Source organism: Mycotypha africana (assembly GCF_025528875.1).
Source record: "Mycotypha africana strain NRRL 2978 chromosome Unknown BDF20scaffold_12, whole genome shotgun sequence".
NCBI classification, from domain to species: domain Eukaryota; kingdom Fungi; phylum Mucoromycota; class Mucoromycetes; order Mucorales; family Mycotyphaceae; genus Mycotypha; species Mycotypha africana.
In genome coordinates this window covers 778712-797619 of record NW_026515736.1, presented here as the reverse complement: position 1 = coordinate 797619, position 18908 = coordinate 778712, and the positions used below count along the sequence as shown (strand labels likewise).

The 18908-nt window shown below is 37.4% G+C and overlaps 9 protein-coding genes across 9 annotated transcripts; 3 read left to right on the top strand and 6 right to left on the bottom strand.

Annotated features, from left to right (window-relative positions):
- Positions 1-102: 102 nt before the first annotated feature.
- On the bottom strand, positions 103-1490 carry BDF20DRAFT_828316 (uroporphyrinogen decarboxylase; the record flags this gene model as incomplete). The annotated part of the gene is made up of 4 exons (XM_053078242.1): positions 103-579; positions 643-1151; positions 1282-1341; positions 1424-1490. 4 exons carry the CDS (start codon positions 1488-1490, stop codon positions 103-105), a joined length of 1113 nt encoding a protein of 370 aa, XP_052931896.1.
- Positions 1491-2420: 930 nt separating this feature from the next.
- Positions 2421-5670, top strand: BDF20DRAFT_964537 (glycoside hydrolase superfamily). The gene is made up of 11 exons (XM_053084963.1): positions 2421-3090; positions 3159-3212; positions 3290-3545; positions 3604-3735; positions 3817-3827; positions 3895-4097; positions 4169-4259; positions 4334-4546; positions 4616-4873; positions 4949-5469; positions 5617-5670. Exons 1-10 carry the CDS (start codon positions 2533-2535, stop codon positions 5399-5401), a joined length of 2229 nt encoding a protein of 742 aa, XP_052931895.1. The 5' UTR covers positions 2421-2532; the 3' UTR covers positions 5402-5469; positions 5617-5670.
- Positions 5671-6094: 424 nt separating this feature from the next.
- BDF20DRAFT_827777 (uncharacterized protein) lies at positions 6095-6554 on the bottom strand (the record flags this gene model as incomplete). The annotated part of the gene is made up of 2 exons (XM_053078190.1): positions 6095-6269; positions 6328-6554. 2 exons carry the CDS (start codon positions 6552-6554, stop codon positions 6095-6097), a joined length of 402 nt encoding a protein of 133 aa, XP_052931894.1.
- A 511-nt stretch (positions 6555-7065) lies between these two features.
- Positions 7066-8327, bottom strand: BDF20DRAFT_839544 (uncharacterized protein; the record flags this gene model as incomplete). Its single annotated transcript, XM_053079287.1, has 3 exons — positions 7066-7176; positions 7261-7778; positions 7847-8327. The coding sequence occupies 3 exons, from the start codon at positions 8325-8327 to the stop codon at positions 7066-7068; spliced, it is 1110 nt and encodes a 369-aa protein (XP_052931893.1).
- A 332-nt stretch (positions 8328-8659) lies between these two features.
- BDF20DRAFT_827880 (6-phosphofructo-2-kinase-domain-containing protein) lies at positions 8660-11183 on the bottom strand (the record flags this gene model as incomplete). The annotated part of the gene is made up of 11 exons (XM_053078200.1): positions 8660-8756; positions 8833-9107; positions 9190-9222; positions 9319-9485; positions 9531-9689; positions 9775-10030; positions 10114-10192; positions 10272-10480; positions 10608-10687; positions 10773-10820; positions 10895-11183. The coding sequence occupies 11 exons, from the start codon at positions 11181-11183 to the stop codon at positions 8660-8662; spliced, it is 1692 nt and encodes a 563-aa protein (XP_052931892.1).
- Positions 11184-11711: 528 nt separating this feature from the next.
- On the top strand, positions 11712-12916 carry BDF20DRAFT_925838 (uncharacterized protein). The gene is made up of 5 exons (XM_053084703.1): positions 11712-11924; positions 11998-12090; positions 12147-12500; positions 12612-12671; positions 12774-12916. Coding segments are annotated over exons 1-4 (528 nt in total). The 5' UTR covers positions 11712-11845; the 3' UTR covers positions 12614-12671; positions 12774-12916.
- Positions 12917-13632: 716 nt separating this feature from the next.
- BDF20DRAFT_896358 (uncharacterized protein) lies at positions 13633-13947 on the top strand (the record flags this gene model as incomplete). Its single annotated transcript, XM_053082503.1, has 1 exon — positions 13633-13947. A coding segment is annotated over one exon (288 nt), but the record flags the coding sequence as incomplete, so codon positions are not given.
- Positions 13948-15149: 1202 nt separating this feature from the next.
- Positions 15150-16899, bottom strand: BDF20DRAFT_896347 (nucleotide-diphospho-sugar transferase). The gene is made up of 5 exons (XM_053082502.1): positions 16419-16899; positions 16203-16332; positions 15722-16120; positions 15484-15647; positions 15150-15409 (listed from the first exon to the last, which is right to left on the bottom strand). Exons 1-5 carry the CDS (start codon positions 16819-16821, stop codon positions 15363-15365), a joined length of 1143 nt encoding a protein of 380 aa, XP_052931889.1. The 5' UTR covers positions 16822-16899; the 3' UTR covers positions 15150-15362.
- Positions 16900-16943: 44 nt separating this feature from the next.
- Positions 16944-18635, bottom strand: BDF20DRAFT_896344 (uncharacterized protein). The gene is made up of 7 exons (XM_053082501.1): positions 18525-18635; positions 18399-18452; positions 18309-18338; positions 18104-18236; positions 17929-18029; positions 17482-17849; positions 16944-17392 (listed from the first exon to the last, which is right to left on the bottom strand). Exons 1-7 carry the CDS (start codon positions 18570-18572, stop codon positions 17164-17166), a joined length of 963 nt encoding a protein of 320 aa, XP_052931888.1. The 5' UTR covers positions 18573-18635; the 3' UTR covers positions 16944-17163.
- Between the last annotated feature and the right edge of the window lie 273 nt (positions 18636-18908).

The window sequence follows — 18908 nt, the reverse complement described above, 5'->3', positions numbered from 1 at the left end:
CACTGCTTCACACATAGAACTGAGATTGGTATTATCTTAGCAGCGCAGGATATCCGTTCTAAACGTACTTTTCTACAGTATTAAGTTATCGTATACTATTAACTAATGGTTGTCTCTTCTAATATCAGCAGAAACAGTTTGAACAGTTTCCAAATAAACCTTCAGAGCTTCAGGGTCTACTGTAGGCAAAATACCATGCCCCAAGTTGGCAATATGCTTAGAGTCTTTTCCAAATGCATGTACCATTCGAGTAGCAATTTCACGAATGGCATCAAATCCACCATATAAAACAGTTGGATCCATATTTCCCTGTAAAGCAACCTTATCTTTCGTCATTTGACGTGCGTATTTGGGGTCAATAGTCCAGTCAAGCGATACAACTTCATAGTTCGATTCTGATAAATCCTCAAGAGCATACCAAGATCCTTTGGCGAAAATTGTCATAGGAACAACATCCAAGCCTTCCTTGGTTAATTGTTCTTTCACTCTTGTGGAAATTTGCCTGATGTAAGGAAGTGAGTACTCTTTGAAATCTTGAGGGGAAAGTTCACCACCCCATGACTCAAATACTTGTAGCATCTATGAATTTTGTACCTCTATCAGCGAAAAGAAGATTATATATTTTCCTTCTGAACGACATACCTGCGCACCAGCTCTGACTTGACCAACTAAAAACTCAATTGCGATATCCGAAATACGTTGTAATAAAGCATGGGATTCTTTGGGGTATTTCCATAACCAGCTTTTTGCTTTGGATAGTGTTTTACTTCCGCCGCCCTCAATCATATATGCCATTAATGTCCAGGGGGCACCAATAAATCCAAAGAGAGGCACACGACCCTCAAGTTTGTGGCGAGTTAAAGTAATGGCCTGATAAACGTACCCTAATTCCTTTTCCACATCAATATTATCAGACAAACGAGCAAAATCTTCAGGCGTCTCGAGAGGTGCAGGAAAAACAGGTCCTTTTCCAGCCACCATTTGAACTTCAAGACCCATGGCTTGTGGAATAACAAGAATATCAGAGAAAATAATCGAAGCATCTAAAAGCTTCCCGTACCGCCTAATCGGTTGAAGTGTCAATTCACAAGCAAATTCTGGAGTACGGCAAATCTCAAAAAAGCTATGGTTCTTCCTCACTTCTTGAAATTCTATGTGTTTTGAATGATAAAAAAGCAAAACAAAGGGCATGCCAAAATATGATGAAGACCAGTCAATAAATAAGGCCTAGCAGCAGCTTTTTCGCGTATAGTTCTCTTGATGGAATCCACAATCAGTTACCAGGTAAATAACGTCCTGCTTGTCTCATGATCCATATAGGTACTCGTTCTACTTTTTCGCCTATAAGTGATCAATGACAATACGAGTCAGCTTGGTGAATCATAACCGAATTTCTCCAACACAATACAATAGAGTATCTTACCCCTTGAGGCACGCAGAATGAGGTCATTTTGAAGTTTAGGAAAGTTTTCAGCTTTGAGATTCGTCATGGGGAAAGAATAGTTTAAGCTACTTTAAATTTAGCTAGGCAAATTGCTCAGGCCCTTTTTAATTTGAATAACAGTCAGTACACCTCGGAAAATACAGATAAACTCTATTGTGAAACAATCGCGTATGCAAACAAAGTACACTTCTAATTGACTTGACAGGTTAAAGCACTTGACCGTTTCTATTACGAAATTCAACGGAAGGCATGAGGCACTTTATTTCAATTAAAATCAAATAGATTTTACGTATTTTCCTTTTCAACAGATTAAGCAACGATAATGCTTGCCATGATTGAGAACAGCAGGTTAAAATATACTGAGAACGCTTTTTTAATTAGCAAACAAATGCAATAGAGTATTTTAGCTTATATTTTAGATCATTTACAATTTAAAATGAACAATATGTATTTTATATTTAGATTTATTTTATAAAATTTTTAAATAAAATTCATAGGTTTTTGGATATTTGGATACTCAATTATTCTATGATATCCAAGTAGCATTAAGGATGACATACAATCGAACCCTAGATGAGTCTCTATCAGTAAAAAGATGTCAATAATGGTTTTATTGACGTTATCTTGCAATAAACCAAATTACAAAAAGCTTGACAACTTTTTTATTGAATGACGATATCATCCAAGACCAACTAGATATTCGTCGATACCTTTTTTGGACGTTTTCAAACCAGCGAAGAAGAAGAAGGCATCGCCGTAATAAACACGGTTTTTATCATTACAGGTAAGGAATAGTCCTTTTTTTTGTTTTTTTTTCGCACTACTGACAAGTTTTTAACGATTTACATTTTCGTATACAACACAATTGCAATTCGTCTAAAAAAAATATTAATTGTCCAAAAAAAAAATTGTATTTTATCTAAAATATTAGTTAAACTACTGTAGAAGTCCGGGATATATTCATTTTCTTTGACATCATGAAATTAAATTTCTCCTTTAATAAAAAGCATGGTATAAAATAATAAACACGGAAAGGAAGTAACGTTGTGCTCTTTCCTAATATTCTACTCTATCTGATTTTGACACCGATGAAAAAATTTCTACTAATAACATCTGCCATTATTACTCTGCTATCAACAGTAGTCTTTGGAAGACCAGGAGAAGAAGAATATCTAGCCAATAATAATGAGCACACATTTATACAAATTCTCAGTTGGGATGAGGCTTATGAAAAAGCCAGGCCCTTAGTCGAGCAAATGTCTTTGGAACAGAAAGTCAACATAACGACTGGCTTGGGATGGGAAGGTGGACGGTGTGTTGGTAACACCGGGAGTACCATCAATCCAGATTTTCCTGAATTATGCTTACAAGACTCACCGCTTGGTATCAGATTTGCCGACGGAGTTAGCTCCGGCGTGGCAGGCGTGAACGCAGCTGCCTCTTTTGATAAAGAAGCTATCCGTAGACGCGGCGAATATATGGGCGCCGAATTTCGTGCTAAAGGAATTCATGTTCAACTAGGTCCCGGTGTCAACATGTTGAGAGCGCCTGAAGGTGGTAGACTTTGGGAAGGTTTTGGAGAGGACCCCTATTTGGCTGGTATTGCCGCAGCGGAAACTATTCGCGGTATTCAAAGCCAAGGAGTTGTAAGTTTTGCAGCTTTATTTCTATATAATGAAAGACTATTTTTAATTTTTAAAATATCTTATGATAGATGGCTACTGTGAAACATATCATTGGAAACGAACAAGAAATCAATCGTGAAAAGGTAACTCCCAGATTTATACTTACGAGTGGTGCTTCGATGTTGAAGGAACCTTATTAAAAACACATATTATCAATCAGTACTCAAGTGAAATAGATGAGCGAACAATCAATGAAATTTATCTATGGCCATTTGCAAGAGCAGTCGAAGCAGATGTAGCTTCAGTTATGTGTGCATATAACCAAGTCAACGGTCAATACGCTTGTGAAAATGATTATGTTCTAAACCAATTGTTGAAAACCAAGCTAGGGTTCAGAGGCTTTGTACAGAGTGATTGGGCAGCGACACACTCGACCGATCTTAGCGTACTCAATGGATTGGATATGACAATGCCAGGTCAGTCCTTCGCTTACATTTAGCAAAAGTTTACCTCATTTGACCAATATATATTTAGGCGACATTACATTCCATTCTGGAGATTCATACTTTGGAGCCAATCTGACTAAAGCAGTAAAGGAAGGAAGAATTGACGAGGATAGGGTTACTGATATGGCAATGAGGATAGTAGCTTCTTGGTACAAGGTAAACTCTATCAAACTGGGATTATATATACTGTTATTCTCTGTTAGTGATTTAGAAATTTCTTATTCAATTCTTAAATAGTTAAGACAAGATGAGGTATGGTCAGTTTTTATATATGACATTCAACTGGCTTCTTACATTTTCTATTTATTATTTGAATTAGGGCTTCCCCGAAACCAACATTGACAGCTTCAGACCAGAAAACGATAAGCATATTAACGTTCAGGGTAACCACCATATTGATATCAGACAACTAGGCGCAGCATCGACTGTACTTTTGAAAAATGATGATAATATATTGCCCTTGAGCATTTCCAGAAAAAGGAAGCTTGCTGTTATTGGATCTGATGCCGGGCCCGCCAAGAAGTAAGCTTTACAGGAAAAATTAGTAGTGCTTACAATTATTTATTCAATGCATTACCATTTTATTATCGTAGTGTATTAAACTGCCCCGATCATGGTTGCAATGATGGAACACTAGCACAAGGCTGGGGCTCTGGTACAGCAGCTTATCCATATTTAATCACGGTAAGTTAGGTACGCGTATAATGAAACATCTTTTGGATCAAGCCTCTTATCAAAACATATATGTTTTACTCCAGCCTTATGAGGGTATCAAAAGCAAGGTTGGAGACCGTATGACTGTAACAAAATACCTTGACCACACGAATTTGAAAAAAGCAGCTAAAACTGCGTCCGATGCCGATATTGCCATTGTATTTGCTAATTCCAATTCAGGCGAAGAATTCATCGTCGTCGACAATCATAGGGGCGATAGAAATGATTTAAATCTGTGGAATAATGGTGATGAATTGGTAATACCGAAAATTGGGAACAACGTCTGCTGAATTCAATTCCATTCATTCTATTTTAAATATCTCTAGATCAAAGCTGTAGCCGATGCTAATGAAAACACCATAGTTGTTATACATTCTGTTGGCCCCGTCAATATGCCTTGGGTAAGGCATCCAAATATCAAAGCTATTCTATGGCCTGGTTTGCCTGGGCAAGAATCCGGCAACAGTTTGGCTGATGTATTATTTGGTGATGTTAATCCATCAGCAAAACTACCTTATACGATCGCTAAAAACCCTAAGCATTATCCTGCAACCATATCGCTTGGGAATACCACTGAACACGTTGTAAGGACACATATATATGTAATAACTTGGCTAATACTGAAATGAGTAAAGCTAATGGTAAAAATAATAACTTAGATTCCTTATGAGGAAGGGCTATATATTGGCTACCGCTGGTTCGATAAAAATGATATAGAGCCTCTTTACCCATTTGGTCATGGTTTATCTTACACCAAGTTTCAATATTCTCATGGTCGAGTACAAGTTGTACAAGGTAGAGCAAACAATATAACAGTTTATGCAAACATCACTATAAGTAATGTAGGTCATTATGATGGTGCTGAAGTCGTCCAGCTTTACTTGACATATCCCGCTATTGCCGAAGAGCCTCCTCGAATACTTCGTGGTTTTGAGAAGGTATTCATTCCTCGAGGCTGTGAGGAGACCGTATCTTTCAAATTATCAAAGGAAGAATTAAGTTACTACGCAGTCATTGACCATGATTGGGTTGTACCAAGAGGCGATTTTGTTTTACATGTTGGCTCTAGCAGTCGCGATATTAAATTTTCCAAAAGATTTACACTAGATTAAATTGCAAATTATGTAAATATGGTTTTTGTGCAGTGTTAATGACTAGCTTCGACACCCTCATGATGAAACTATAAATTAATCCATAAAATGTTAAATATTTTAAGTTAAATTAAAAAGCTTCTGGTAACTAACGGATGGTTATAAACTGGATACAGTTTACTCTGACCGACAAAGGAAATAAGAGTGCTGTGACACTGTTGTTCAATTTAACTTACAAATTCAATTATAAACCATCACTCCTCTAGTCACATTGAATTAACAATTGCATCGAATGGAATTGAAAATACTATCCGAGATGAGTTCAAAGTAGTTACAAATGACACGGTATCTTTTATTCTTGGTTTGAAACAGACATTATAGTGGTTCTACCTCGTGAGAGATATACTGACTAAGGCAAGCAAGCAGACAATTGGCGTAATCCATTACAAACATGGCTAAGGCTGAAAGAATCTAGGGTATAGTTCGTTTAAATTTCTTCAGAGGAATATAAACATATAAATCCGGCTATTCCTGGCTGTAACTTCTCAGCTTGGCTCAGAATAATTTTGAAATCAGCCTTATGATAAAGAGCCAATGCATTCATACTTCTGTCAATCAGATCTTTATCATCGTGCTGTTTCGAGATCGCATGACTGAAGGGTAGTAATAATTAATATAATAAAATTCAAAGAGTAGGTAGAGCAATAAACACACTTACGTTTCATTTTGTACAAATTTAATCAGTGCTACTGCTTTCCGGACCACAAGTCGCTTCCATTGCCTCATATATGCTTCCCTCATTCTCACTGGTAATTTTTGTGTTTCTTCTATCAAGCTTTCTACCATAGGTGCTATGCATTCCATTTTTTCCAAAATGATGACGCGTTTACTATTAAAAAGTATGTCAGTTATCACGCATGCAATGCCAGTGATTTGTTTCAATTTACCTCCAGTCATTTAGATGCGTTTCTATTGATTGCGGTTGAGAAGAAGGCCTTTCGGCATAATTGGCGAGCTTTTCCTCTAATCTGGATGCTTTTAAATTAAGATATTTTGTTCTAAGTCGAGCGTACCCATTATACAGTGGTGTCCTTCGTACAGTTAGTTTGGTAATATCAACAACAGTAGTAGGGATCAAAGATTCCAAAATTGCAACCTGTATGCGAGGGTCCATTTCTTCCAGATCCTTAATATCAGAGAATATACCGTTAACAGTTTAATCGCAACACTGTAATAATGTTAGTTCCTACCTGCGTTAAGAGCCCTTGTAGATATAAGTCAGGCATATAATGGTGATGCTTTCTTGCATGGCTTGATTTACATCTTTCTTCTATAGTTAGGAACAATGCTAGTGTATTTATAACCTGTATCGTTTGAGCACAGTTTCCCGTTACCATTGCATTCACATGTTTGTCCTACCTGATTCATGGTGATCAAAGTGTTACCAACCAACAGTGTGGAGCCAAAAGTTTGCAGATGTGAGGTGATAACCCTTTTTGAAATTGAAAATTAAATTTTCTTTAGTTCAATCTGTGTAACAGAAGAACTATAAACAATTTCACAAACTTCGCCATAAATTGACTTTCCAGCATGTTCTTGGAATCATTATCTAATATCGTTTGCCCAATCTTTTATGAAATTTCGAGAGTTAATAATGGATCATACTGACACGGTTTTGAACACACTCATACTTTCACACATTCGATTGGTAATGAGACTGACTCCAAATCCATAATTGATTTGACAAATGGTATTAAATACTGAATTTGGTAGTGGTTCAAAACCGTCGACCATGGCTATTAAGCAACACGGTTGGTGTTAGGAGAAAAACCAAACACATCACCTCAGCTGAATTGTGAACGAGGCTCTATATTGCTTACCAAAGATAATTGCTGATAAACCTTGCGTAATTTTATTAAAGGTTCTACTAACTGTAATGGTATTCGATCGCATAAAAGTTGAAAATACCGGGAAAAATTACGCAGATAACGCACAGGCACCACAAACACAAGCGCGCATAGCAACTCTATCGTAGGATCATAAAATAAAAACCCTGCACAAACGATGGCTTCGTGTCTATGCGATAAGACAATCCATTTAGGCTCTGCAATTGCTTTTATATTTCTTCCCACTTCTCCATTCAATATTTGTCGTGCTATGAGTGTTCTAAGCTTTTTTCTCTTCTCATCTACTGATACATGGTTTGACCATACTTTTTCTACCTTTGGGCCCATTACATATGACCATTGTATTAAAAGAGCCTCTGAGAAAAAGGAAGAATCAAAAATGCTCAACCCATCATTCAGTGCTGCTGATGCAGATATGGCCGGGATAGACTTTTGAAAGTTACTATTGCTGGCTCCCCTCATATTCCTTTTGCTACTCGTCAACGTCATTTCTACGCAAATCATCGTTGTAAAGTTTAGCATTGATATACTATTATCCTGTAAGTAAAAATGCAAATACCATCTGCAGCAAGTTGGAGTGCGGCCACTGCTTCAGAAGGTGCTGATTTCACTAGAGGAGACGGTAAGTCGACTTCAGTTGAACGAGGTCTTGCTCGACCGCTTTCGAATGTCGGTGATGGTAGAGGAGTATCCGTTGAGAATGGTGATGGTTGTGCTTCAAAAGCTGGAGTTTTGACATGGTGATGATGATGATGCACAGAAGGTGTACGATGTAAATCACTCAGCAAAGCGTCGTTATCAGCTCCTTCCGAAAATGAACTACCAATATGGCCATGACCATCGGTTTTGTTCAACCTTGAAGTGGAAGTAGACGACACTGATAACTGGTCCAAGTGCGAAGCTGCTTTGTCGCTGTTTGTGGTTACACCTGTCACAACAGCCGTAGTCGTTATTTCCAACGTTTGTATAGCCGTTGTTGAAGTCAATGCTCTTGCCATTTTCAAACGATTAGGTTGGCAAGGTGATGTTGGGTCAGTCATCTTCAGCTATTGTCGATCTAACTATCTTAACCTGTGAAGTGAGAAAGACAGAGAGTAAGAGAAAATTGTAATCCGCTTACTTTCTCAAACGGATACTCGGAAAATCAAGAAGCTTAATGAAAACTATTTCAAAATATCACTCTTTTGTATGTAGTCACAATACTACAACGTGCATGATAGATGTTACATTAGGTATTTTTTTTATACATGGAAAAAGCTATTCAATCATTTTACAATACCAGCTTGGAAAGTTGAACCCAAAACCAGTGGGGCAAAATTTTCATTATACTGACAAAGTCTTTTCATTCTTAATGCTAGTCGTACAGAACGCCTTAACCTTCTCGTAATTCCGCAAAGCTATCAGTTTCTTCATTATAAACCCAACTGGTAAGTTCGACACCATAAGGTTTGGGTCGTAGTTCATAAACACTATTTTGTTACAGCAGGGAATGAGAGATTACTCTTAAGATCATAACGTGCTGAATTCATTCAAAAGCTAACTTACGTGTGTATTGGTACAAGCATATGAGGCATTTCTTGTCTAGACCATTCGAGCAAATAACCCAGTAAGATACGCAATACAACCCTATGAGTAATTATCAGACAAGAGTTACTCATCCTCTCCAGCTCAATAATCATTGACTGCAATCGATGAATAACATCTATGTATGATTCGCCCCCCATTCCAGGATAACGATAGTAGAGTTTGTCCTTTTGTCTTGCCTCAAATTCGCCTGGATATTGTGCTTTAATTTCTTCGTAAGTCATACCCTCCCGAGCCTATACCCAGCATACATGAAAATGTGGGCCAATAAGTACCCATCTATCTAATCGAGTCCCAGTACTAGGCTTAAATACTTACGCCTGAGTTTATTTCGTTCAGAAATCGTATATGCTATAAGATGAGGTAAATAGTAAATATAGTGTGTGAGCCTTTCAGTTCGAATACAGAATCCTTAAGCATAAATTATGAACAGGTATAATAGATTACCTTAATATCATACTCATCCGGATCAAATGCAGCTGCTGTTTGCATGGATCTTTTCAACATACTGGTCCATATTGTAAATTGAGAGCTGTTAATTGCTTCTGCTGTCGCTTGCACTGTCTTCTCTTCTACATATCGACTTTTCGCTTCTTGTTCCTCATCATCTGAATCTCTTAACGGGTCCTTTGATTCCTTTTGCTCCTTCATTTTCCTACGCGCTAAATCCAAAGCAAATGCAACACGTCGTTCCTTCACAAACCTTGCTAAAGCTTTTGAAAACTTTTTACCCAATGTTGACAAGGGTGCGTCGCCTCCAATTCTACCGGTCAGGTTATCCTCACTTTCGCCATGACGTGTGACGAAAATCTGACGCTCTAAAGTAATAGATCGGATGATATGAAATTAGCACTAGATTTTATGCATAACAATCATGTAATCGTATACAGTAAATGGATTTACCTGCCAAATTGAAGTTCATTAAATAAAATACACATTGACCAGATAGATAACCAGAAATATTAAAAGCGATCACTTTCTTGCCTACATTAATCAATTTGCAGTATTGTATATCATGCTCCTCTTCCCATTCGCTTATAGTTTGGTAAGCTTTTTCATAGTTGAGAACACGATGCCTGAAATCAGATAATGCTTTGGTTGGGTCTTTATCCTTATAATCTGGGCCTGAGAGCTTTAATCGAAAATTTCGTTCCAAGACCTGTATGTGACGTCACCCAAAAAAGAAAATGACTATTACGTTCCTTTGCCATAGCAAATCTCATCAATCACTGTTTTTCGTACCCTTGCGTCAGTACAAAGTGATTCTAAAAACAATACTTTCATATCTGGCTCCTTTTCTAAGCGATCAATAAGCAGTTGTCTATTTGAGATTCAATAGATGTACTAAATAAGCCTTCTGTACTATGTCTGTCACACGATAAATGCATGAACTAACAAACCTTCTTTGACGGGTTGAATTTGTCGCGTCATGAATAGCAACACGCCCTCCTCCATTTCGTAGCCAGTCAATCAACTGTTCCAAAACTCTTAAGGCTAAATCATCACGTATTTTCGAGCCATCCTTATTTTCCGGGTCGAAGAACTCGGCTGACTGATTATGATGTTGGGATGCTTCATCCGCACGACGCAAGTTGCCAACGTTAAAGACCTATGAAAAAGAGGGAGAGACAGAAAAACTTTAGTCAAATTAGATGATACTTAAACCATAATGAAATTGATTTATTTTTTATTTTTATTTTTATTTTTATTTTATTTTTTTTGCTTTTCTGACGTACCTTTGTTTCATATTGAAGCCAGTTTAAATAGCGTCGTAATTTTTTCACGATATAACTTTTTCCTCTTGCAGGTAATCCGACTATTTTAAACAGATGAAAAATGAGGAAGGAGGAATATAGATATCTCCATAACTGAAACGCGTTTAGTTTTGAATATCCTTTTACCCATGATTACGACAAGCTTACTGTCCAATTGTCTATTTGCTTTGAGGTCTAACATAGCATAAAGAGTACAAGTCAGTAGATGTACTATGAAAGATAAAGTGTGTTCTAGGAGCATGAATTACTTGGAGTGACGATAGTGTGTACTGCTCCAGGCACATCGAATCCAACGCTATGCCTGTTCACCAGTGTATAATCATCCAATTTAAATGGTGAAGCTGCTTTTAATGGCTGTTGCTTCACTTGTTGCTCGTCTTTATTGCTTTCTTCAACCATTACGGGTATTTCTGGTTCTATTTCTTGTTGCGGTGATTGACTTAGCGATAGACGAGACCAGTCCTCTGCTTCCCAATCTTCATCTTTCTTTAGCACAGGCAAGTGCTTGTCTTTACGCTCATGATATTTAGCAAACATTCTACAATTATTAACGAAAGGAAGGAAAGATAATTAAATAAAAAAAGGAAAAAAGAAAAGTAAATAGAAGTACACCTGCCTGGAAACATCTGCTAAATGTGGAGTAACAATTATACCCCCTTTTTTCGCTTGTTCAAATTTTTTATTTCCAGTGGCATGAATTACAATGTTTTAGCTTCAACTTTACACTTTATACAAATTATATTGGACAATATATATATTTAATTTAGATAAATTTAAATTATTTTAGGATGAAATGGTATAATATTCTTGGACGATTTATTGAATGAATAATTGTAGACATTACTTTGAAGGTCAGTGGACATTTTTCAATAGATAGTGGCATTACGTTAAAGTACTACGAGACGTAGTGAGTATTATAGTGTGACACAGGTCTTATCAGCAATAGATATAGGGTTGTAGTTTACGAGACTTTATTTATGGATCATATGAATTGATCTACGCGTTAAACTAATCCCAGACACGTTCTTCCGCCACGTAGATAACGGTTGTTGTTGTCAATCGTAACAAAAAAATAGATGTTGTCAAACTCGAAGCATTTACAGATAAAAATATGTTTGACATCTTTCCTTTGATTTCCATCTTCTTCTTCTTATTCTTCTTTCATCTTTCTTTCCTCATCCTGATAGCTATTACTTACCATGTACAAAGCCCAAATCTTGCAAAAAATTAAATCGGTGGCAGAAGCCCATAAGAATAAAGTCAAAGATGAGTCCTTCCGTAAGTAACACATGAGCGCGCTGCCACAAATAAGTTATAGTGGTAATCCTCAGATTATGTTTTGTATGACTAGTAAACATCGAGTGCAAGGATTGCAAAACACTCGGACATTTCAGCAAGGCATACCATGAATGCAAGTTTTACAAAGCAGTTTCTGCAGCTGATGGTAAGTATCATGCTCTCACTGCAAGACAAGTTTATGTTTGCTTAACGGAAATTTAGTTGGAAGTAGCGGTAAGAAACGTAAGCAATCAGCTACAATCAAGGAAGAAAAGAAGCAAGCAAAGAGAAAGAAAAAGCAAACAACTGGAGATATCAAGTGTATCAGTTGTGGCTTAAAGGGTCATTCTACTTCTCGTTCTCTCGAATGTCCCAATCACATTGCTTCAAAGGAAGAAGTTATTACCTCGACGCTTGGAGAAGGCTCCACTGTATTCACGAGGAAGCTCCCTCTTACGTCTACTGTGAAGCCAGCGTTTCGCCAACAATTCCAAGAAAAAGTCATCTCTTGCTGCGCTGACATAAGGAGAATAGTATTCTCTAGTCAATTATTCGTTAACTCGTACCTCATTCATTGTCAGGAGAATAAAAGGAATGCAAACAAAGGCGAAAAGAAAGACACTGATAAAAACAGCAACAAAGGCAGTAAAGAAGCCAACAAAGAAGACAGCAAGAAAGTCAGCAAAGAAGCCAACAAAGACAGGTCTATTCCTGATGTATTCTGCCAGCAATTCTGGTATTCAGTAGGTCAGCTAGTAACGGGCAAGCAAGTTACTCACAAAACGGCATTATCCGAGAACATAAAACAGTATTATACAGACTTCAAGGCAAAGTTCCCTACTATCGAAGTAAAACACAAGCTGACCGTGGGATATAGCCATTGCCTTACAGAGGCAGCAAAGGAATTGAGTGTCTCTTACACGAACTCCATTGTAGAGTGCTTCGAGCAGCGCTTAACAAAGTTCCTTACTTACAAATTGAGAACTATGCTCCCGGTAAGGCTGTAACCGAGTACCTTCTTAATGCTCTGCTGTTTTATTCATTTTATTTCTCTTTATACACATTCTAGAATATCAAACGCACTGATGTACAAAGAATTGTACAGCTGTATTGTTACCAATCTGTCTGTCATGGTCGTCCTCATTGGCCAGAAAACCTCGAGCTGGCGGCCGTTGACAAAAACCGAATTGAATTACTCTGCAAACAATTTGAAGAGTTCATTCCAGGAGAAGTAACCCTCGTTTCTCTTTCTGCTGCTCCTGCAAAGTTTGTTAATGCGTTATGGAACATACAGTTTACGTACGAGCAAGAACATATACAGCATAAACCGTACGATGTCCGTGTCCTACCACTTCCTCAGCGTTTCTTTCTCTTTCCTACTCCATCGCTGAAATGGCGTTTCATCGTGATAAGTATAAACGCTCTTACACCCTTCATGTTTCCCGGAAAAGTTGCCAAGGGTTATACAGCCCAACTCGAACAATTCTGTAAAGTCTTCGACTTCAAAAAGTTTGGCTTTAAGAGGTAAAACTATAGAAGAACTTCTTCAGCAAAATTATGCCTAATAGTAAACACACCCCTATTTTTGCTTCTGTCATAGTCTAACCGCTTTGAAGGAAAGTTCTGATGTAATGTTTCGAAACATGGCTAGGTCGGACGGCTTTACTGTAGACTTTTTGTTCAGCCGCAAAAAGAAAACAAAAGAAGACATGACCATTCATAATCACACCGTGACTTTGGAAAATTTTTCTTATGACGAAGTACAAGACAATTACAGACCCGCTTTCCTTGATCCAGGGCGAAGATCTGTCTTCACAGCGGCAATCGGACTAGATCATAACAAACTTCAAGTACGCAGCTGCTCTACCAAGGAATATTATCATATGACCGGAAGTATCAGATACGCTGCAAAGCTGGAAAAGAAGAAAGCAGGCACAATTAAAATGATCGAAAGTGGCATACCAACCGCCAAAACTTCTATCATCGAACAACATGACCGTCATGTACAATATATGTTGCAGCACTTCGAAGCCTTGTTTTCTTTTTACAGCGAGAGAACTGCTGAAGACAGATTTCGTTTATACCAGGGTCAAGAGCGTGCTACCAACAACATGGTCAATTTGCTTATTAATGGAACCACAAAGTACAATAAGCAATTGAGGTTGAAGAAGAAGAAAGATCGAAGCAAGTGGCCAAAGAAGAATACCGACAGAATGGCTTTTTGTAAACGTAAAAAGAAGAAGAAGAAGAAGCAAAAGGTTCCAGAAGAGAAGGAAGAAGCAGATGCGAGAGAAGTAAGCGATGTTCTCGCTAAGAAAGATAGGTAAGGTTTTTAAATGATAAGCAATTCATCCACTATTCGCAGAAATATTGATAGAACTCATGCTTTCTACAGTAATCCCCTGAAGAACAAGTGGAAGCCTGAACCCTTTAGTGTAGGCGACACTAAAAAGATCCCTTTGATTGTAGTTGGTAATGGCATGTTCGGGAAGAGTGCAGTGCCCATCAAAGGCCATAAGACTGGTGTCGTGGGAGTTCTTTGGCGTGCCTTGAAGCGAAGAGAGGCTGCTGGCGATTTGCTCGTATTAACCATTGATGAATACCTAACTTCTCGAATATGCAATAATTGTCGTTCCAACAATCTTGAAGCATTGAAGACAGTTCCCGGCCAAAGTATCCTTGCCTGCAAAACCTGTTCGATACTTTGGAACCGGGACGTCAACGCTGCTAAAAACATGTTGACAATTAGCGTTTCGATCTGGAAGTCAACGGGAAGACCTGCGGAGTTTTCTAGAAAACCAAAATCACCCACAACAACCACTTAAACATCATCCTCTAATCGCCAGCACGAAGCTGGTTTGATTTTTACAGGTAAGCGTCTCAATTTTGTGGAGTTTGATCCTGAAACTATAACTTAATGATCTCAAAAATTTACTTTTTTCGTCTAGTTATATTGCGGCTTCGTCTAAACCCAAAGCTAAAAAACTGTAGATATACTTCTTAATATTTGTCAAATGTATTCAATAGTTAGTTTGTTACATATTTTGCTATGAACCGATTTCGACTTCAATCACATATTCAATGAAATATATCGGCATAGTAAGTAAAAACAGCTTCTCGCTTCCGCTGGCTAAATACATGCCGCCTCATATATTATCGCTATGGTATGCACTTTAAACCCGCTAACTATCTTAGTGGTACAATCACATCCATGCTTCGTATTAGATAGATTTTTGGAGGCATTCACACTCTTGATTACACGACTTTTAAGACTCAAAAACGATAGAAAATATGAATTCAGTTTATGCTATGATTCTTAAAAAAAAAAACTTATGGTCTAATACTAATGTACACAAATAGTTTGAGATATCTGGAATTTTTTACTTCTACGGGATGTAAAGCTATGAATCCAAATGAATTAGGAGTGACCTATTCTCGTCAACGAAGCTCCACCCATCTGCGCATACAAGAATTAGGTGTGAGATCTATTCAATAATAAGGGTTGTGTAAATACTATAGCCATTCATCCGAGATCTGGTGGAAATGATTTAAACCATACCAAAATTATCCTCTGCATTGCAATGGCATTTCAATTGTAATTCTCGCGCAACTGGACAATGAATGAATGGATCATGTTTGTAACCGATATCGTTAAAGAATTGAACTTCTGATTTGTTTAAGAAAAGGCCGACAGCAATTGAATGGACTGGCGCATCACCCCATCTATATATTGAAACAGATTGGTACCATTAGCAACCACCTGTTTCAATAGACTATAAATTATATTGCACGCGTACCTTTCATAGAAGAAACCTCCGGACTTATCCAAATAGTCAAAAAATGCAGTATACTCTGGGCTTCTCAAAAACTTCAAATCACCAATTTCAAAATTACTCCAAAAGTGGCATAAATTATAGCTGTTACCGTTATCGTTTGATATAAAGTCTATTAGGTTGTTCTTGGCAATCAGTTCACGGTTCTCCTTTATAAATTGCTTTGTGGTTTCCCATAGGGTAGGAATGGTAGCTTCAAATTCAATCAGAGATATAGTCCAGCCATACTTCTTATTGTTCTCCTTCATGTATAAAAATGGATCGTAATCAATATCACAATAAAATTCAACACTAGGCTCTACTCGCCAATAATATTCATAATCTTGCAATAAAGGATGTTTGTAAAAGAAGCCACTGTTGAATCTGTTGGGTAAACATTGTTTATAAATCCGTTAGTCGAATTACAAATCAATACCTTCTACGGCTTTGCTTATCCTTTAGGTACCTGCACATGTGTCTGTAAGATAGACTTCCACCATAAATGATACCCTTCTCTTCCATCTCTTTACGTAGTCTGTCAGCTTTTTCGATATCGATCCAGTCAGGATAACTCCAGTGCTCTTTGGGAATGAGGCCTATTGTTAAAGCATCATTAAAATTTATTTTTCTCTATTAAAAATAAAGCCGAGAATTCGGTTATGCTCTGTGCTACTATCGATACCATATTTAGTTTCGGCATTCGTTAGACTTGAGGTCAACTCTATAAATTCCTCAGTGAATTCTACATCGTTTAAAAAGACATAAGGGTAGTTGAATTTGTGATTGAATCTTGCTTCTAACTGTTGAATTGTTTTTCGTAAAGCATCTAGTTCGTTATTTCTTGTCAAGATAACAAAAGCTGCTTTGACTCGAGTGGTATTTTGCCATGCTGGTGGATCGTTGACATCGGGCAGATTTGGATGATGTAGCATTGACGGATGTGACACTAAGGAGGATGATTTCCTCGAACCATTACTGTTGTTGTTCGGTGCTCTTAGCGGCCATAAGAAAAAACATATACAAAAGAAGAGAAAACCGATATACAAGAATATCGGTTTCCTTTGATTTGAATTAATAACAACCATGTTATAAGAGATATGTGTATTGTTCTCCTTCCGTTATATAGAAGAAGAACCAAAGGTATCCAAAAAGCAAAAAAGAAATAAAACGAAAAAAAAAAAAGCACAATTACGAAGGAAAAAATGGGTTCAAATTTAGACGTGAAATCTGCGATCTACCAGCAAATGATTTTATTACGGCTAACATTGCAAGAAAAAAAGCTTTTAATGAATTACAGTGGATCCTTGAGCAGTTGGATTTTGACTAGGATATTTTGTATCGTCTTTAGCGTTCATTGAGGGAGGTGGAGGTGGCTGCTTAGACTTCAAATCTGTTGATTCTGTGAATAAGACATCAGTTTCTGCGCGCTATGTATTATATTCTGAAGACAACTTACTCTTATTAGCATTCGTTCCTTGCGGCTTTGGTCTGGCCCACACAACCTTTAAAGAGTATCCCTTCAGGTTTAACCCAACCTCTGATACTTTCTCTGCTGCGAGTTCTGCTGATGTTCTCGTCGTAAAGTTAATGAATGCACACTTTGCTTTATGAGATACAATAACAGATTTGATATCACCAAATACATAGAAAAAGCCCCTAGACAAATTTTAGCACAAAATTTAAAGGAGTATATGGAATCAATTATCTATTTCCGCTGCTAATCATATTCGATAATCCCAACTTACCTGAAGTCCTCTTCAGTTATATCACTATTAACACCTGTTACAAACAATGTTGTTACAGTTTTATCTTCTGGTGGCACTAACGAAGGCGCACCAGTACGAACTCGGCTTAGCATTTTATGAGCTACTGGATCATTTACACCATTATAACGATCACGAATATTTTGTTTTGCTGTAGCTTCATTTTCAACAGGGAGTTCGTGTCTATACGGACAGGCATCTCCACGTTTACATTCTCCCTTCAAAAAGAAAGAACAAATGTGTGCTCTATTACGTTTGTAGTATGGCTCATTTCTTACTAGTTGATCCAAGATGCCTCTACTTTCTGGCGTAAGCCTACTGGAGTCATATACGGCGTCACCTTCTTCAGTCTAGAAAATTAATGTTAACAAGACTAAGCCATCATGAAAATGAATAAGAAGAACAACCGTTGATAATAACAAATTTTACTTGTTTGGCAAGATTTTGAGCAAAATACTGTCGATTTATATCTGTCGAAGGTGCTTCGGATTTCAAACCTAGAGCTTTGTCTCTCACTTCCACCGGTAATCCTATCATAGATAAAAGATAATACTATAATCAGAGGTCTCCTCTCAACACACATCGATTCCTTCACCAAAAATACCATATTGCAGATCGAGGATACAAGTTTGACAAACATTCTTGACTTTTGCACAGGTTTGACAGATCTCGGTCTTTTTATGTCTCGCATGGCTCCCAGGTTGCCATCGGAATACTGTATAGGGTCTTTGGCAAATCTAACATGATCGTATAAAATGGTTAGTGTATAATGCACAGCACACTTTTGCTGTTCATATTGAACAAATTACCTTGCACTCTTTTCCATATGGTAATTTAGTCTAAAAAAATAGGAAAGTTAGCAAATCGTATTTGGAAAGCGCGAAATGACGGCAGCATACCATTCGCACATAAGGATTCTCTCCAAGACATGTTTCGCATACAATAGGAAATTCCTACATCAGCAAAAATATTCTAGATATTAATATGTGAAATCAAGGGATATTCGACGGTTGTATGCAATTTACAGAATCTTCCCAGCCTTGTTTGTTAGGATCAGCTTTTGTTAAACTCATCTATAAATCGTTGAATGATATTTTTGAAAAAGGAAGCATGAAGGCAACGCTATAAAACGAAGAATACGCAATTTTAAACTCCCGCATCGAACTTTTTTTTTGACTTTTTTAAGCTCGATAGATGTTTACCAAATGCAAATAATTTGAATGTCTCAACAGGATAAAAAATAATGGAACTCTTTTAAGCCATTTCAACAGCACAAGTGCTTATAGAAGTGTTCTTCACCGAGGCCTGCGCAGTTTTTCAAAAAGCCATTTTTAAAAGAGATCTTACGAATAATTTCAATCTAGATAACGACTTACAGTACTGCATAAACGAACAAAATAAGATCAGTT

What these genes read in the sequence shown, in the direction of transcription:
- BDF20DRAFT_964537 (XM_053084963.1), top strand. Translation starts at nt 2,533, where the DNA reads ATGAAAAAATTTCTACTAATAACATCTGCCATTATTACTCTGCTATCA. An exon ending in GATGCCGGGCCCGCCAAGAA is followed by an intron (nt 4,098 to 4,168) that starts GTAAGCTTTACA and finishes TTATTATCGTAG; the next exon opens with TGTATTAAACTGCCCCGATC. An exon ending in GGAATAATGGTGATGAATTG is followed by an intron (nt 4,547 to 4,615) that starts GTAATACCGAAA and finishes AAATATCTCTAG; the next exon opens with ATCAAAGCTGTAGCCGATGC.
- BDF20DRAFT_925838 (XM_053084703.1), top strand. Translation starts at nt 11,846, where the DNA reads ATGTACAAAGCCCAAATCTTGCAAAAAATTAAATCGGTGGCAGAAGCC. An exon ending in AGTCAAAGATGAGTCCTTCC is followed by an intron (nt 11,925 to 11,997) that starts GTAAGTAACACA and finishes TTGTATGACTAG; the next exon opens with TAAACATCGAGTGCAAGGAT. An exon ending in AGCAGTTTCTGCAGCTGATG is followed by an intron (nt 12,091 to 12,146) that starts GTAAGTATCATG and finishes ACGGAAATTTAG; the next exon opens with TTGGAAGTAGCGGTAAGAAA.
- BDF20DRAFT_896347 (XM_053082502.1), bottom strand. Translation starts at nt 16,821, where the DNA reads ATGGTTGTTATTAATTCAAATCAAAGGAAACCGATATTCTTGTATATC. An exon ending in TCTTACAGACACATGTGCAG is followed by an intron (nt 16,121 to 16,202) that starts GTACCTAAAGGA and finishes TTTACCCAACAG; the next exon opens with ATTCAACAGTGGCTTCTTTT. An exon ending in GGAGGTTTCTTCTATGAAAG is followed by an intron (nt 15,648 to 15,721) that starts GTACGCGTGCAA and finishes TTCAATATATAG; the next exon opens with ATGGGGTGATGCGCCAGTCC.
- BDF20DRAFT_896344 (XM_053082501.1), bottom strand. Translation starts at nt 18,572, where the DNA reads ATGAGTTTAACAAAAGCTGATCCTAACAAACAAGGCTGGGAAGATTCT. An exon ending in CTCAAAATCTTGCCAAACAA is followed by an intron (nt 17,850 to 17,928) that starts GTAAAATTTGTT and finishes TTAATTTTCTAG; the next exon opens with ACTGAAGAAGGTGACGCCGT. An exon ending in ATAACTGAAGAGGACTTCAG is followed by an intron (nt 17,393 to 17,481) that starts GTAAGTTGGGAT and finishes AAATTTGTCTAG; the next exon opens with GGGCTTTTTCTATGTATTTG.